General features: G+C 49.2%; 6 protein-coding genes across 6 annotated transcripts; 2 read left to right on the top strand and 4 right to left on the bottom strand.

The window, feature by feature from the left end:
• Positions 1-97: 97 nt before the first annotated feature.
• On the top strand, positions 98-2,286 carry LTR84_007669 (uncharacterized protein; the record flags this gene model as incomplete). The annotated part of the gene is made up of 3 exons (XM_064851221.1): positions 98-235; positions 291-400; positions 456-2,286. 3 exons carry the CDS (start codon positions 98-100, stop codon positions 2,284-2,286), a joined length of 2,079 nt encoding a protein of 692 aa, XP_064710224.1.
• A 95-nt stretch (positions 2,287-2,381) lies between these two features.
• Positions 2,382-4,037, bottom strand: LTR84_007668 (uncharacterized protein; the record flags this gene model as incomplete). The annotated part of the gene is made up of 4 exons (XM_064851220.1): positions 2,382-2,495; positions 2,546-3,514; positions 3,577-3,773; positions 3,836-4,037. 4 exons carry the CDS (start codon positions 4,035-4,037, stop codon positions 2,382-2,384), a joined length of 1,482 nt encoding a protein of 493 aa, XP_064710223.1.
• An 889-nt stretch (positions 4,038-4,926) lies between these two features.
• On the bottom strand, positions 4,927-6,515 carry LTR84_007667 (uncharacterized protein; the record flags this gene model as incomplete). Its single annotated transcript, XM_064851219.1, has 2 exons — positions 4,927-5,901; positions 5,958-6,515. The coding sequence occupies 2 exons, from the start codon at positions 6,513-6,515 to the stop codon at positions 4,927-4,929; spliced, it is 1,533 nt and encodes a 510-aa protein (XP_064710222.1).
• An 844-nt stretch (positions 6,516-7,359) lies between these two features.
• On the top strand, positions 7,360-9,159 carry LTR84_007666 (uncharacterized protein; the record flags this gene model as incomplete). The annotated part of the gene is made up of 4 exons (XM_064851218.1): positions 7,360-7,647; positions 7,712-8,013; positions 8,059-8,198; positions 8,264-9,159. 4 exons carry the CDS (start codon positions 7,360-7,362, stop codon positions 9,157-9,159), a joined length of 1,626 nt encoding a protein of 541 aa, XP_064710221.1.
• A 776-nt stretch (positions 9,160-9,935) lies between these two features.
• LTR84_007665 (uncharacterized protein) lies at positions 9,936-12,665 on the bottom strand (the record flags this gene model as incomplete). Its single annotated transcript, XM_064851217.1, has 2 exons — positions 9,936-9,972; positions 10,039-12,665. 2 exons carry the CDS (start codon positions 12,663-12,665, stop codon positions 9,936-9,938), a joined length of 2,664 nt encoding a protein of 887 aa, XP_064710220.1.
• Positions 12,666-13,350: 685 nt separating this feature from the next.
• LTR84_007664 (uncharacterized protein) lies at positions 13,351-14,714 on the bottom strand (the record flags this gene model as incomplete). Its single annotated transcript, XM_064851216.1, has 2 exons — positions 13,351-14,647; positions 14,698-14,714. 2 exons carry the CDS (start codon positions 14,712-14,714, stop codon positions 13,351-13,353), a joined length of 1,314 nt encoding a protein of 437 aa, XP_064710219.1.
• Positions 14,715-17,083: the final 2,369 nt, after the last annotated feature.

The following is a 17,083-nucleotide window of genomic DNA, read 5'->3' as shown; positions in this document are numbered from 1 at the left end:
TTCATTTCCAAGCTCCTCGCCTCCGGTACGCAGCATGCCCTAATTCCTCGTGCCAGTGAGGATAACTCATCTACTCTTCAATACTGAAAGCAACAACATGGAACCTCTTCGGCCTATAGCTCCAGACCTGACACGAGGTGCTGTGGGAAATCTAGGGCCTATCCAAAAGCCCAAGATTGCCCCAAAAAGGAAAACTGAACAAGCATGTACTAATTGTCGTAAACTTCGGCGAAAGGTAAGAGGTATTATACCCATAGTCAGGCATCTCTAGCTGAGCTGAGACTGTCAAGTGCGATGGGGCAAGTCCTGCCTGCCAGACCTGCTTAGAAAATGGTCTAAAATGTGGTTATGAAGGCTATGTTCGACCACCAGAACGATTGACACTTGCCCGGGCAGTCAGGTGAATATTTCCCCGGGCAGGCATTCATTTTGGTAGACTGATGGCAGTCACGCAGGAGAATAGCTAAGCTTGAAGAGCGCCTTCGGCTCTATGAAGGGCTTGGACTGAACCGGACCTCTGCACATGTGATCCAGACTTTCGAAGGCGCTAGTCCACAAGATGTAGAGGAACAGAGTGCAACGCTACCTGAAGAAGACGATATGGATCAAGTACTTCGAGGTGTCAACCGTTTGACCATATCTAAAAATCCAGAGTTCTACGGGGGATCGTCTCTAAATGCCATCATAAACGACGTAGAGGCGTCCGAAGAAGCAGAACCATCACAAAACCCGGAAGACGCATTAGTGTCAGCCGATAACCACCTATGGTCGGCTGAGGCGGACGAATTGCGCTTCGCAGACATGACAGATTGGTTTCTGCCATTGAAGCAAACTGCCGATTGGTACGTAAAGACTTACTTCCGGACCTCACATAACATTTACCCTGTTGTGGAAAGACGGTCTTTCATGCGGCGTTATGATGACTTCTGGTTGGGTCTTTCCACTGAAGGACACATCTGGGTTGGAATTATGTACATGGTCCTTGCATTGGGCCATCAATCCAGTTTGGTCGACCCAGATTCTACTACCAGATATCAAGCTCTCCAACGCACAGATGGCGAGATGTGTTTTCTGATGGCAAGATCAACATTTGCCGACGTTCCCTTTCGTGGTGGCGACATTTCTGCAGCCGTTAGCATGTTCTTAGGCTTTGTATGGCTCTACAATCAACAGCGATTTCACGAATCGTACGCTATTTTAGGTGCCGCGACCCGTGTTGGTTATGCTATCGGGCTGCATCGAAAAACCATTCAGGAGAAGAATGAGGAACTTTCAGCTGTCAAGACGTTGTGGTGGAGTCTTTTCATCTATGAGACTGAGTTGGCAACGTGGTCAGGAAGACCCTGCGCTATCCAGCCACACGAAATGGACGTACAGCCATTTACTCTTGAAACGTCGCCTGCCAGCCTGCAGTACATTGAGGCCATGCGACAATTTTCCCACCTGACATGGGACGCTTACGAGAAGGTCTATGGTCTTCCCTTCAAATACGCCACCCCAGAACATCGAATCGAGGCCCTGCGAACCCATGATCAAGGATTTGAGACATGGTACGATATGTGGGTACGTTCAGATTTGTGGTCTCGAGAGCCATACGGTCTGATCCTCAGACTTCGTTACGGAAACATACGGATCCTGTTGTATCGCGCCTTCCTCAATTTGACCATACTGAGGGTGAAGAAGAGGAAAGAAGTTCGAGACGAATTGGTCTCGGTGGCGGCAACTTGCGTCCAGCTGGCGTTATCATTCGTCAAAACAACAACTGAATCTGTCCATGTTACAAGTAGCGGTATAATTCAAGCTGCCCTCTTTCATGTTATCGGGTACCTATGGAATGCTACGATAACACTGCTCTTGTATGCGAAGAACAAGTCAGCACATGCGATGCTTTCTGAGAAGGGGATTCACTATGAAGATACAATGAAGCACGTAAAGCTCGCGATGGATTTCTTCGACGTCCATAAGTATGGATCTTCTACTGCACAGTCTGCAGTCTTGAAGACCGCGCGTCTTATTGATAAAATTCAAGACAATCACCAGCGCCCTCAGAGTAGCTCTCCGGATTCATCCAATAACATCGATATGTCATTTGAGCCTTCAGATCAACCATTAGACTTCCTGTCACAAATGAGTGATCCTGGGCTCATCTTTGCGGACCACTCCCTCCCGAATATTTTCTCACTCAGTCCGGACTCCACTTTGACACCAGATGAGAATCAACCAGCACTCGCAGGCGAATGGAGGAATGAAAACGAACACCTAAATTTCTATGGTTCTTTCGGGTGAGGTGCAGTTGCAAGTCGTGAGATCACCTGTTCAGCCGTCGCTGATATCATGTGTCCTCACTTGTTCAACCAAGCCTCAAGATGTAGAGATTGCTGTTATTGTCGAGGCCATGCCACCAAGTTCATGTCTTCCTGCACCCAGATTCCATGTGCTATCGACTTGGCTCCATTGATGGGGTCTGCGACTGACCAGTCGAAGTTCCTCAAGAACTTTGACAATGTTAGCAAAAGGTCATACTTAACGAATAGATTAAACAAACCTCGACGATGGCCTTGTTGAGTTCCATTATGGCAATATCTTTGCCGAGGCAAACGAATCTCCCGCTGCCGAAGATTACTTCAATGTGTCTGAGATATCTCGCCCGAATGGACGGATCTGGATGAAGCCACCACTCAGGTCGGAAGATATCGGCATCATGGCCAAAAATGTCCTTCCGACGTCCGATACCTTCATCGCAAATAGCGATTTCTAATCCAGGAGGATAGAAAACTCCGTTTATAGTTTCACCTTCAAGGGGCGATCGTTTACTCTGGAGACCAAAAAGGGGTGGATACATCCTCAGGCCTTCCCAGATAACAGCCTGGAGATATTCCAATTCCAGCGCCTCGCTGTACTTGATGACTGGGTACGAGACGTTACCATTCACAATGGCACTGTCAATCTCATGGGCAAGTTTCCGATATGCCACAGGGTTCGCTACAAGCAGCATCATGGTGATTCGCAATGCGCTCGCTGTAGAATCCGACCCAGCAAGGATCTGTAAATGTGATTCCACTTCAGCCTGCTCCTGAGTCATACCTTTGGAAATGAAATGTCCCAACATATCTCGCTTCACCTTGGCATCGGGTCGATATCTTTCAGCGACAGCTTTCTGGGCAATCCCGATGATGGCTCCTTGACCAACTTTGTCCGTCCCTTTTGGGGCTATTAATTTCTGGATAAAACCGCTTTGGATGAAAGACCGTAGATTTTCATGATTGACGATCAATTCGAGGACACCGAAGAACTGGTTCGCAATCTTGTGAAAGTCGTACAGGTCCGCGTTTGCCTCGACAAAGCCAAATGAATCTCCAAATGCAATCAGGCTCAAAACATCCAGGGTGAAATAAGAGGCAATCCGTGACATATCTAGGACAGTTCCGTTATATTCGCGTCGAACGAGGTCGAGGACTTTGACGAGGACCCCATCGATATCGGATTCCAGGGTTTCGACCTCTCTTCCCGAATACTTGAACGAGAATTTAGTTATGCGAAGTTCGCAGCCGTGTTGTTCATAATGCACAGACTTACTGCGCCTATCATTTTTGATCTCATCTCAGCGTGTTTTTTCTCATCGCGCTCAGACAAGATATTATTCATCCTCGGATCCAGTCGCACACCATCGTACCAACCTCCACGAGTGAACTTAGATCGTGGCGCACTCATATGCCTCAGAAGCTCCGGGTCATCGGTGACAAGCAAATTTGGGGCGATACGAGCTGGCGAGCCTGGGACAACATTTTGTCAGAATGTTGGAAGTATTTACATGAGGATTGAATCTGCGACAAACCATAAATCCGCAAAGCTTCCTTCTGAGCCGTGGGCATATTGCCCGTAATAGCTTGCTTTGCCAACCAAAGGCTTGTCCAGCCGGCCAGTGGGGGACCCTTGAAGTGCGCGAGTTTACGATAGGTGCTATAAGCCTTGAGGCCGTGATATATCACGAAAGCAACTAAAGCCAGCGGCAGTATCGTCAACGCAGATGAAGGCATGGCGTCAAATTGTCAGTCGTTTTGATGAACTCGAAGCACCTCTCCGTGCGGCTCCTTGACCTAAATCCAAGAACAAATACTCCCAGTCTAGCAACTCTCCTATGTTAGTGAGGCGCACCTGGGAATGAATGTATGAATTTGAAGATCTCAGACGAAACGCTGAAGAAATTCACAGCCAGGGACTTCGGAGGGTGAGGTGACCGCTGATGTTGAGCAAAAGGGTAAGTGGTACAAGTGCTACTGGCGTTTCGTTTGTTGGCCACTATCTCTATTTCGCCTACTGTCCCGTATCAATGGAAGAATTCGATCCATTCACACGATGATATTCTGCGCACAGCAACCTGTTTTGAGTTGCAGTTGAGGACGAGCGGTGGAGGGGTATGCTGCTCGCATGTCTTAGCATCATCCAGCATGTCATTGGAGTTGAATTTGCCGATACCCTACAACTATGGAAAATTGAGATAAGTTGCAGTCTAGGTGCAGCCAGACATTACAACTCACTATTGTCGAGCACCACTACTCCGTACTTCGCCACGTCAGAAATCAACGACGTGGAGGGATACCCGTTTGGAAGCTCCACCCCTGGTTTCCAGCGGCTTGCAAGGCCCGTTAATCCCGAGTTTGGTGCTAACGTAGCCAGTCATTCTAGGCTCTGGACATCCTGACGCCTCCGATCGTGCGGCACATCTGTCAGTGGCCGGCAATACTCGATCCGTCGCCTCGACGATTGAGTTAAGGGCCAATCCAAGCCGAGCCACTGTCAAAAGTAAGTCGAAGTTAGTTAGCTAAGCCACCAGATGTACTTTGTACTTTTGGGCTCTCTTGGAAGGGGATAGCATTTCAGAGTGCTCATGAACACAACTCAATTGATATCTTGAGCCTTGAAAGCTCATTCAACTGAGTACCTTTCTACGACTTGCAATAGCGCTTGCCGGTCTTTGGCGTCATCAAATATCTCGGCATGATTCAATTCGGGGAACCACATCACCTCTAAGTTCTCGGTTCCAGTCCATTGGCATCTTTTCCAATCATCTTTGAGTGCGTCATCCTGTTCGTACCATGGTTGTTGATCGGTCTGTGATCGAGTGAGATAGCGTCCTAGAGTATTGGTCTCAGTGATGATGTCTTTGCCAGCTAAAGTGACAGTGCAGCTTCGACTCCTCCCGTCTTCGGTAGCTGCCCGTTTCTCGACGTCTTCACGCCAAAGCGAATTCTCGGACCAAATGAAGCGCCTGGTCAAAGTGTAGGCCACGTCGGGGTCTGTGGAAGCGAAGTAGTGTAGTTGAATCTCGCTTGCGGTAGTTGGTTTTCTCCTCAGAAAATTCCATGCTACCTCAGGAGGGTGGAAGGAAAAGGCAACAGGATCCACAAAGATCATTGGGCCGATCATGCTTTTTGTTGTTGGATCATGCAGCATATGCGCAGCCACCACTGAACCATAGCTGTGGCTAACGACTACGCATCGGGTCCAGCCGTGTTTGCTCAGGATCTTCCGAATCTCACATGCCATTTCTGCTTCTCGAAGGAAAGGTCCAGTGATGCGGGAGCTGATCGGAAGAATCTCGAGAGCAATCATACCCACACCTTGCGGTCTTACCTTGGTGAGAAAATCCTTGAAGAAGTTCAGATAGAAGTGCAAACCTACGCCAACACCGTGGATGAACAGGATTGGAATGCGCTCAGCAGAATCATGAGGTAGATACCAGTATGGGATTTGTGAAGACGGAGAACGGTGACGCGTCAAAATTGACCAAGGCCGAACGGGAAGAGATTTGAGCAGGTTCGAGAAGCCGGTGCTGTAGAAGGCAAAGCCGTAATATCGCATAAAGGCACACATCTCAAAGTCTGCACCACCGATGAAACACTTCCACGGATTTTCAGTATTGTGATGCCAAATTCTGGGAAGAGCTTTAGACTTACGACATACCACAGCAATGGCCGATGGATAATGCGCAATGGCTCAAACGTCACGGCCATCGACGTATGTTCAGATCGGCCATCAGGGAATTTCCATTTGAGAACTCCTTCCAGGTGTGCAAGGTACTCCTCTAAATCGTCCTCATTCGTAGGCCATCGTTCGATTGCATTCCACATCCTCCATGAAATCCAAGCCTTGACATCCTCACGGGCCAAGTCCTCGATCGGGACACCTTTGAACCAAAGGCTGAGATAGTTCCGAGGATTTGGTGTCGATTCCCATGTTCTGAGGAACAAAGCCTTGCGTTCGGTAGAAGAAAAGGGCAAGTTATGTTTTGGAGCAGGACGATTCAACCACCATTTCCTCAAACGGCAGAGTAGGTAGAAGCTCACTTCAATTGCAGCATAGGCATCTACTAGATGCAGAGTGGTAGACGATGCGAATGGTCGCCAACCAGCGACTCTGGCGACACAGTATGTCGTACTCAATGGAGCTACGGACCTCAATAGAAAGATGGAAATCCGAATAAAGGCCCGTGACGCAGGACTGTCTTTCAACATCCCTCTGTCGCTGCAATGCGAGCAAGGTTTTTGGTCCTTGGCGTATGAAAGTGGCCAACCTCATCCATCTGCTGGGCTAAAAATTTCTGGATTTGAGTAACTTCTCGTTTAAATAGCCAAGTGAGATTCAGGACGATGGTAAGACACCATTCATGTTCACAGTAGGGTCGTGTTGCTCTGACTGAAATTTGACCCAGTCACCCAGAATATACGAATTCAGATGACCTTTAGGACAGCCGGGCTCGCGTTGGCCGAGACCAAAAGGAGCAACCTCGAAAATACTTCCTTAGACGCCTAGATGGGGTCGCGAGATAAACCTCGTAATGCTATCTTTCTCCTGTCGTGGTAACGAGGAGATGAAGAGCACAACCGACGTACATCTCAAAACGCGAATGAAAAGTCAGCATCAGGCTTTCCGGGCATGTTGGTGGCGCTTTCCACAGGGCGTAGTGCCCTGGGTTATGCCGAGGCCTGGTGCTACCTCCCGTGATGAGTTAACTATACTAAATGCACCTCGTGATGGGAACCCGAGGGTTAGGGTAGTACTTAACTACGTTGACTGGTTACCCAGGTAAGCAGTTACTGTACCTCGTAACCCCTGTCCTTATGATACTGTAGTTAGTACGAAGTTGCACTCACAGGGCGTCGCGTTGGAGGGCGCGATCTGGGCCAGCCATTATTATGACCAAACAAGAGGCCGTATGACTACCATCGCTAGCACCCAAGGCAGTTCTTCAAGTAATGCAAACTGTATGATAAAAGGCACATTGTGTCTTCAAGAAGGAGTTGTGGTCCTTGTTGTGCTTCTTCATCATTCATTCTTACTTGGATCGACCTGAACATGATGGCTGGTCAAACGATGGAGATGCGCGACGCTTCAGAGGTTCGCGAAGAGGTAGAAATAATGATTCCTACTCCTTCTTCTGAAGAGGAATATCCTACCGGGCTTCGATTCATCTTGATCACCATCGCACTTATCTTGAGCATATTCCTCTCCGCCCTGGACTCGACCATCATTTCAACAGCGATACCAAAAATCACTGATCAATTTGGTGCTGTTCAAGATGTGGGCTGGTACGGCAGTGCCTATGCCATTACGAATGCTGCTTTCCAGTCATCCTGGGGCAAGGGTGTAAGTCTAACATATTTCGTTGGCCAGCTTTACTAGGAGGCTTCAGCTAATCCTTGCTTTACAGTATAAACACTTTCAAATGAAGCGGGTCTTTCTCTCTGCCATAACTGTCTTTGAACTGGGAAACATCATCAGTGCGACTGCTAATAGCAGTACTATGTTGATCATCGGTAGGATCGTGGCTGGTGCCGGCGGAGGTGGTGTCATGACAGGCTCTTTTATCATCATCGCTCTCACTGCCAAACCACAGTATCGTGCAGCATACATGGGAGTTCTCGGCGTCACATTCGGCTGCGCAAGTGTGGTTGGTCCCCTCCTCGGCGGAGTGCTAACTGATTCATATCTCACTTGGAGATGGTGCTTCTGGTATGTCCCTTGAAAATATGTAACTCTGAGAACTCACCCTCCCAGGGTAAATCTACCGATCGGAGCATGTGCTGCAATTCTCATGACCTTGTCACTGAAGGTACCAACTGCCGCTCAACCGAATCCGAATTCGTTGAAGGAGAAGGTTGTCTCCTTGGATTTGCCTGGGGCTTCTCTCGTGGCAGGTAAGCAACAAATGATGCCTAGGATTCAAGTCCAGAGGACTAACCAACATTGATGGTTTTTCTAGCGGCGATGTCATGCTTCGTTCTAGCATTGCAGCGCGGTGGAGTATCGACAAGCTGGCGCGACTGGCGTGTCATAACCTGCCTTGTCGGGGCTGCCTTACTCACTATCCTGTTCGTTGCAAATGAATGGCGCTTAGGCGACAAAGCCATGATCCAAGCACATCTGTTGCGGAAACGCGCAATCGTACTCAATCTTGTTTACATCTTCTTCCTTGCTGGCCTGTTCTTTCCTCTGAGCTTTGCCCTGCCTATCCAATTCCAGTCGGTGGGAAATACAACTGCATCTGAAAGTGGTATTCGCCTCATTCCGCTCATCTTGGGAGTATCGGTTGCTACCATGGTCGCAAATGGCATTCTCACTTTCTGGCGACACTATACCCCTTTCCTCGTGGTCGGAGCCATAAGCGCGACAGTGGGTTTGGCAATGGTGCACTCTTTGGATGCTGATGCTGGCATTCCGAGGTGGATTGGGTATGAGATTATTGTTGCTACTGGGGTAGGGCTCTCGCTACAAGTGCCCATGATCGCAAACCAAACGCAAGTCGGCGCCGAAGATATTGCTGCAGTCACATCATTGACATTGTTCATCGAGACAGTCGGCCAAGCCCTCTTCATTGCATCCACAGAAGCAGCCTTCACCAACAGCCTCATATCTAGCTTGTCTCGTCTCCTGCCAGCTTTGAACCCAAGAATTGTTCTAGAAACCGGTGTGACGGGCATTCGAACAACATTCAACCATCAACAAACGAATGACATATTGGAATCTTATCTCCAGGGCTGCAAGACAAGTCACTTCGTTCCACTCGCCGCCGGGGGTGCAGCAATTCTGGCTGCCTTGGTTGTTGCCGTCCCGTCTGGTTTCAAGGAGTATCAGGCTCGGGCCCGCAAAACCTCTTGAGCTCAAAGAGTTTACCCATCCATGTATACCTCACCACTTCCAGAGAGAAGAAGACAGAGCGAGACAGGTGTAGAAAACTCACATTCATTGGGCACTAGCTATCCGATCCGTTGAGATCCTCGAGAACAACTTGCCTCACTTGTCGCTCCCCCCCCCTTCTCGAGCAGCAGCCCTTGCTGGAATCCGGGCGCATCACGTACACAACACATATAAATCCGCGCCAACGAAACACATCGCAGGATCCCTGCCACAAACACCAGATTTTACACTTTGCCTCCATGTCAACAGTGGTGGCTTCTCTACCAACCTGTACCGTTATGCACGGAGTGATTTCTTATCGTGTGTGCGCGTGGCAGGCAGGCAGTCCTGGACAGATGAAACGCAATTTCTCACCAGCGAGCTACCTACCTTGCCCGCCTTGGAACCTGGGTTCAAGTATGAGTCTCTCTGTCCAGGCCGTGGCTGAAAGTCAAAACATAAGCAAGATGGAAAACAATGAGGTGCCCTTTCGTCGATCAGCAACAGCCAGTTCAACAGTTGATTAGTACTTATTCCCGTTCGTAAAGGCACCCGGCGCCCATCACGGATGACCTTGGTGCGACGTGTATGTCGTAATCTCATTTAATTCAAGACGCCTTCAGCCGTCATAAGTTTTGTATACAATGATTCTATACCCACTTTTACAGGATATCCCAAAACGAAACTGGCATATCTTGCCAACTCCCAAATTTAACTGGCCCAAATACGATATTGTACTCGTGACAGTCATTCTTCATTTACACAGGTCGCTTGAAGGGATGCGCTTCGGTATTCCTGTGGCGCAAGGTCAGTGAAAATCTTCCTCGGGGGTGTCGTTGGCTGGTTGGGGAAAATACTTACAAAACAAATTCGTCCAGGCTGATGAGACTGGGATCGCTGAACAAGAGGTAATAATACTTCAGAGTCTCCGCCAGCCAGAATGACTCCATCGTGTCATCTTGCTCCAAGAGCTGGCTTGTCACGTCTTTGACCGCTGCATGCGCAATGTCGGTTTTGGTGGCCCTGTCAACGGCATTAAACATGGTCCATCCTTTTTCACGCCATGACTCGTCACCGGTGAGTCGATACATGATGAAGACTGACTCGATTGCTTCGGGACGGAGCCGATAGTCTCGAGCCTTGATTTTCGTGTACCCTGCCGGCAATCGCTCCTCGGATATTCTTGCTGCTACATACTTTTCGTGGGAGAGTGGTACTTTAGGAACAAAAGGTTGCACCTTGACCAAATCATCATCGTCTTCCTCATCACGAGTGGCTGGAGATGTCTTTTCTGGTGCATCATCAGAGCTGGATTCCGTGTCACGCTTCCTTTTGGAGCTGGGATCGGTCAACACCAACGTAGTATCGTCATCTTCGTCAGCCCATGCCTTGTCAGCATTTGCAATTGCCTCTTCGTGCAAGACCTGTTGTTGCAAGTTATATAACTCGACAGCTTGAAACCGCTCTTTGAGTTGTGGATCCAAGGCTTTATGCCACTTGGCTTGATCCCATTCGCAGGAATTCAAACTGCCACATGGGACGAGTTCAAATTCTTCCGCCATAACCCCAACAGGCGTAGAAGCATATGCCCATACACAGCCATTGGTCAACTTCTCTGCAATCGACATATCACTAGGGATGTCAAACATTTTGGACCCCAGAGCAAACATGCCTCCAGCGAAACAACCAAGATGAGTTCCCTCGTACTTGGTGGTTCTTCGCTTGGACTCGTTCTTTTCTTTTGGGGAAATGATTTGTTTCGCTACGAAAAGAATGTCATGTTCCTCCTTGGTCATAGGTCTGTAAAGTAGTTTATCCCTTACGACCTCCATTGCCTCCAGGTACATGGCTTTGTACTGACCATTAAGTCCCCCTAACAAAGCGTGTTGTTTGGGAAAGTACTCATAGGTGGAGTCGGCCATAGCACCGATGCCATAAGTGTGACTTGTCGCATGTGGCTCTGTGTTGAGGCCTTGTGCCTCACAATCGATGTCATTGAACTCCTCCGCCCATTCAGGCACCACTGGCTTTTCTGGCTTTGTTTGCTCTCCTTCGCTCTGATCTTCGCCTGATCCTACTGCTTCCTCTGAATGGCTGATCAGATCTGGCACATCTCGTGATGGTCCACGTACTTGTCGTTTGGACAATGAAGAACCTTCGGAGAGGCCTTCGGAGCGACGACCCGCGGGAAGTGAAGGTTCGTCGAGCTCAGGGATATCCTTGTTTTCACCATTCACAAGCGACGATGATGCCGTCTCAGTCGAGGCCTCTCGAACGACCTCAGGTTTCTTGCAACCAGAAGCATCAAGCTTCAGAGGCCAAAGACCAGGAAGAGTGGTTTGCGGCTGCCATTTCTCGAGGGCATTCGTCACTCTCGCCACCGCATCATAATACTTTACCTCTTTGGTTATCTGCGCCAGTCGGGTGAATTCAACAGAGAGAGATCCAAGCTCTGCCAGCACCATATGTGTACTGGCACGGTGTGGCTGTGACGCATACGAGGGAGCCCAATTGTAGTACCCAATGGGCATTCTGTTTGGCGTATCAAACGCTCCCATGAGAACATCAGCCAGCTCAACAGCTTTGTCCAGCAAGACCTTATGTTTGGACTTGCTTAGATCATAGGCTGCAATGAGACCACCGAGATACCGAATAGTGGTCTCAAAAAGGGGAATATCCTTCCTGGTGGTCGTCTTGAAATCAATGTTCTTTACATGTCCAACAGCTTCTTCAAATTCGTCGTGAAGCCCCATGATCCATAATGTGTCCAGGGAGTCGACGAGTGTGGCGCCCCAACCGTTGAAGGGGTCTCCTGCTCCCTTTGATATGGGCTTCAATTCATCATGAGGCAATGAAACATTTTTATAGCCATGCCAAGCATGCTTAAATGACTCTCGCACGGCCGTTTGTCTTCGCAGCCTTTCGCTCTTTTTGGTTGACGACTCCTTACCAAAGGTATGTTGGACGCGGGGGAGAGCCTTTGGCTGTCCAGTTGGCATTTGTATCAGGCTTTGCGAAGGCACAGGGAAATTCTCCTTTTGCTGCTTCCAATATGCGCTATTCTGTCCTTGTGGCCGAGGCTCAACCTCCAATCGACCTTGCCCTCGTTCACCAAAGTCATCTCCTAGTGTGGGCTGTTTCACCAGGAACTCTTCGCCCGTCACAGTCGGCCGTGCATCTGGATGGGCGATGGCACGGGACGAACTCGATTGGGATTGTCCTACGTTGCGGGACTCGGTAGGCAGGGCTGCAGAAGAGACTGGACGGATCACAGGCTCAATAGAGAGCAGGGGTTCTTCCGGTCGAGGTACCGGAGTTGGGAGGGAGTCAAAAGTCGGCGGCGTAGGCTTTGCGCTCCCTGGGTGGAAGCCTATGGCAGCACCTAATGTCGAACCGTCCCATTTATTGACCCGACCGAGATGATATAGTGTAAAGATGGCCAGGGACGCCACGATAAGGAAGACTCGGTAACGACGAAGGCGTAGCATGACTGCGTCTCAACAATGGAGATGCTTCAATGCTTGGAGGTATGACTGTGAGAGAGATAAACTCATGAATTAAATCCCATTGATGGTTGGATACTGCAACCGGGCAAGCCAAATTATCAGGTGGTCTTGATTAGCACGAGCGAAGCCAGTTCACCCAGGTCAAGAGGAATCAGCTATACAAAGACAAGGAACAAGACAATAAGCAAATGTAACACAAAATCCGAAGTCTGTAGCCGCACGAGGGCATGAGGAGCATGGGGAGGATTCAACCATCGCACGCTGGCTGGGCGGGAACGAGGCTTACGACACCAGTCCGCGAATCAGGTTCCACAATTTTGTTCCTTCTCCGGGATACAGAATCACGTGACTGATGTCGGCGTACCTGCTGTATTCGACGGGGACCGGAGCGGCTCTATATATTATCCGATGCCGACACCTTATGTTTTCAAAGGGCACTTCAGTACAGTATCAACTCGTGGGAACATATACAGAAAATCATAGTATTAAGTTGTCTCGATCGTCCGTTATACTTTTCTCATCAGTCATTTGTTGTCACATCTGGTATCAAGTCTTTTACTGGGCGGTTATCCCCTGTTGATCCGCCGAACCCCATCCCCCATTTGTTCATGACGTGCTCTTGTTGCGCACTCCTTTCAATAATACAAAATTGCACAAGGCAGGGCTCTCATTGCAGCTGCATCGAAGCTTGCCGTAATCTTTGTTCTAATTCAAAGTGTAGGGTTTCATGCCTGCCCAGATATTGAAATCCTGGCATCGGCTTTTGCTTGAGCATCTCCCCAACGGCGGAAACGAATGTCATCACCTCCGAGACGAGGTGGACCAACTGGTCCTGTTCGGCCGTCACCATGGTAGAACACATGGCTGCATCAAAGAAGCCAGGCATCGCCTCGGCGAAATGCACTTGGTCTTGAAGAAACTGTGAATCCAGAGCTCGAGGCTCCTCCATTTTGCATACGCAAAGCCTCTCACATAACTGCACGAGATGAGTGATGATGCTTGATAGTACCAAATGGCAAGCGTAATCCGATCGAATCGTCTGACTTCTCAGAATTCTCTGCATCGCAGCATTGCACTTTCGAAGAAGATCGATCTGCAACTCCCGTGGCTGCATCTCATCACTCGCATGCTTCTTGATGTGGGCCAGAAGTTTGATGCAAACCATTTCTTCGTCTTCCTGCACGCTGTCCACTTGGCGGGTTGCCGCTGGGCTTCGCTGAGGTAGCTGTAATTGCGATGCATCGGCTTGCACAAAGGTATGCCTGGAAGTGGGACGAGTTTCCAGTTGGGCCGGTGATAGGTACCTTGTGAATTGCGGTGGGCTGAGAGCTGGCGTAGGCAGCCCACTATTATTGAAAAAGGTCATCTCGCTGGTCATGGAAAAACTTCGGTTGTCGGCCATGTCGATGGCATGAAGAGCATCCGCTGTCTCATCGAAGCTGAGAAATCCCGGTTCCTCCGGACCGGCGATGAAAGAGGTCCATGGGGTTACATTACAGTGCCTTTTCACTGGTTCGTCGGAGCCCTGAGTGTTGGCTGGTGAAGGTATTGATTGAACAGGGGCTGTGTTGACAATCCATGATTGGGAATTAATGTTGCCGATTGAGTCGTCTACGGGTCGTTTCCGTCGTTTACCCACAACTTTGCCGACTCTCGACTCGCTATAGACGCAAGATAGTCGTTTCTCGGAGCATCTCCGGCAGCCTTGCTTATTGCCATCACATCGAACCTGTCCCATGGCCGTCAGAAATGATTCGAGTTGGACAGACATGGTATCACTCTCACTCACCTTGGCCGAAAAGCAATGATTACACGCGGCTCTCAATTTAATGGGCTTTGCATCCGACTTGGATGGTGGCGTGGGGAGAGCTGATGGGGACGTCGACGACGTCGAGACGGTGGATGATTTTGTTAGGACTGGCGGAGAGCTCGCGGTTGATGTTGATGTTGATGTTGCTGTCACCCTAGCATCCTGTCAAAAGGGTGCGTCAGGTGGGAAATACAATGCACTCACTCAGCTTGGTCAACCATGGTGGCTAAGAACAACGGTCGAACGGGGTCAAAGAGTGTTGAAGTATAGTTCAATTCAATATGCGAATAGTACTCGTAGTCGAAGTGGCAGGTTGTTGTGAAGGTGGGTAGGTGGGTAGGTAGGTAGGTGGAGGATGGTTGCAGTGTTTTGGTGTTGAAGGATTAGATGAGTGTTAAGGTTGAGATTGATAGAGTGACAGGCTTCAGCTTGGTGGCACAGGGCACGTTGTTTGTATATGCATGACGGGCGTGGCTGTTGAAATATTAGAATAGAAAAGTATGGTGGATGAGCATTTACGAACTGGTTGTTTAATTCTTTGGACCAGGGGGGAGAGTGACAGGGGTTCCTAGAGCTGTGCCTAGGGGTGGGGCGGGCAGCTACTGTTCTTCGTACCCAGTATCGCCGTTCCACGGACCAAGGTTTAATCGCTTTCCCGCGTGGGATACGAGGGTCATAGGGTTTTGGTTAGCAGTCAGCGCCAGCCAGGCCCCAAGACTCTAGCAGCAACACAATCAGCAAAGCGAACAAGATTGGTGGGGCATTGACATTGGTGACCATGTCCATTTTGGACCCATCCACGCCCATCAGATTTCAACTCCTGTCAGACACAATCCTTGGATTACCCTGTCCACGCCAGTCCGACCAAGGGCCCCAAAGTGAGCCTGCTTACGGAGTGACTCGTGCATTACTCCCGAGTCCCAGCAAGATCTCCAAGCGTTCGATTTCAAACACTTGCTGGTCTGAGGCTACTCATGCACGCTGGCTATCAAATACTAATACTAGTCGATCGTGGAGCTGACTCGACGGCCCTTCGGCTCAGCATCAAACCAACTAGGGTCATGTGTGCTTGATCATCTATCGATACTAGATCGGGCAATTATGTGTACAGGAGATTTCAAGCATTCAGTACATCTCTGGGGGAACGACGTTGACCATTAATCTCTAATCACCAACGCCGCGCTGAGCCTCGGCACGCCTTTGGCTTGCTGAACCACATCGCGGCAAGGGCTATCACAAGGCTTCCACCACGAAGACCCTCTGTCGATACTCAACACGGCTTCCCGTGTCGATGTGGAGTATGGAGGATTACATGCTCGCTCTTCACAGCCATATACGAGCTTTGTATTTACTTCACGCCCAAAGTAAGAATGGCTGACTCTTGCCCACAAGTTGTTGCACTCAGCCGTACGGGCCGCAGTTCCCTAAGCCGCAAACAGCGACTTGTTGAGATTGGGACATGGCGGATTTGCCCAACTTAGTGTTTAGAGTGACAAGGCTTGAACTTGCTTGAAGCTTGGGGCAGGTTGGGCTCTTCATCCAATTCTCCTGAGACTCGATGATAATCCGCATACGAGGTACAGTATTTCGAACAAAGCCACCAGGTTACTCCATTTACCTTTTCGGTCATCAATTCGGATGGCGTTGCTCTTATATTGGTGCCACTGTCGTTAAATCGAGCCCCCAGGTTACCTTACTCGTACTCGAGTTAAACGGATTACTCCAGATGCGGCACGAACTGAAGCGCCACTACCCCCCTATCACAAAGACAATCCTATTGTATGGAGACTCTTGCTGGAGTGAGGATACGGAGCACTTTTATGACAGTTCTGACAATTCCCCAAAAGATACTGAAGCCAAAGTACTTATGGCTGTGCACTGAAAGCATTGAAAACATTAGGACTGTTGACTTCATACGCCGTACAAGGCTCAAGGCAATGCACTTCCTTGCGCGGTTTTGTGCTTTCATACGTAGTAGATATCCTTGTACCCTTGCTTTCTCGATTTATGGTGAAGCAGCTTCTTCTCGAAGAGGCGGCGACTGCTCGTAATGTACGACTCAGCAAGTAATCATTATTAGTTATGTGGGCGGGGATCTGCAAGTAGTCAGCGTGGAACACCTCAACTCCTGAAATTTGCCGGTCATGAAGTTATGACCGCAGCGTCTGTTCTCTGAACAAATACAACGGCAGGATGCAAAAATACGCATCCACCTTCTATGCAAGACATTTACCTTGTAGCATCTGACCATGTGTACGACGTAACCAGTAATGGAGATTGCTGTCTTGACTCTCAAGAACAAGTTTTTTTACCCCCGCCGCGGGTTAATGAAACCATCAATAATCAAGCGTCACCTATTTCACCTCCCTCGTACAACAAAGTACTTAGTACTGGCATCAAATTGATCACTTTTCCTCTTTGAGGTTTAGTCATAATACACCCGTTGTCTTATCGCTCCTTCTGCACTGACACGGATATTATCTTCCAGCCTGATATCACGCTCCACAAATTTGGTCGAGGAACTCCACATGTCAAGATCCGCAATCTCGGGAGCTTGACCAGGCCATCCATAGTCACAAACAGTGGCTTT

This window comes from Exophiala bonariae (assembly GCF_035927105.1).
Source record: "Exophiala bonariae strain CCFEE 5792 chromosome Unknown scaffold_3, whole genome shotgun sequence".
In the NCBI taxonomy this organism is placed as follows: Eukaryota; Fungi; Ascomycota; class Eurotiomycetes; order Chaetothyriales; family Herpotrichiellaceae; genus Exophiala; species Exophiala bonariae.
This window is presented reverse-complemented; position numbering and strand designations above follow the sequence as displayed.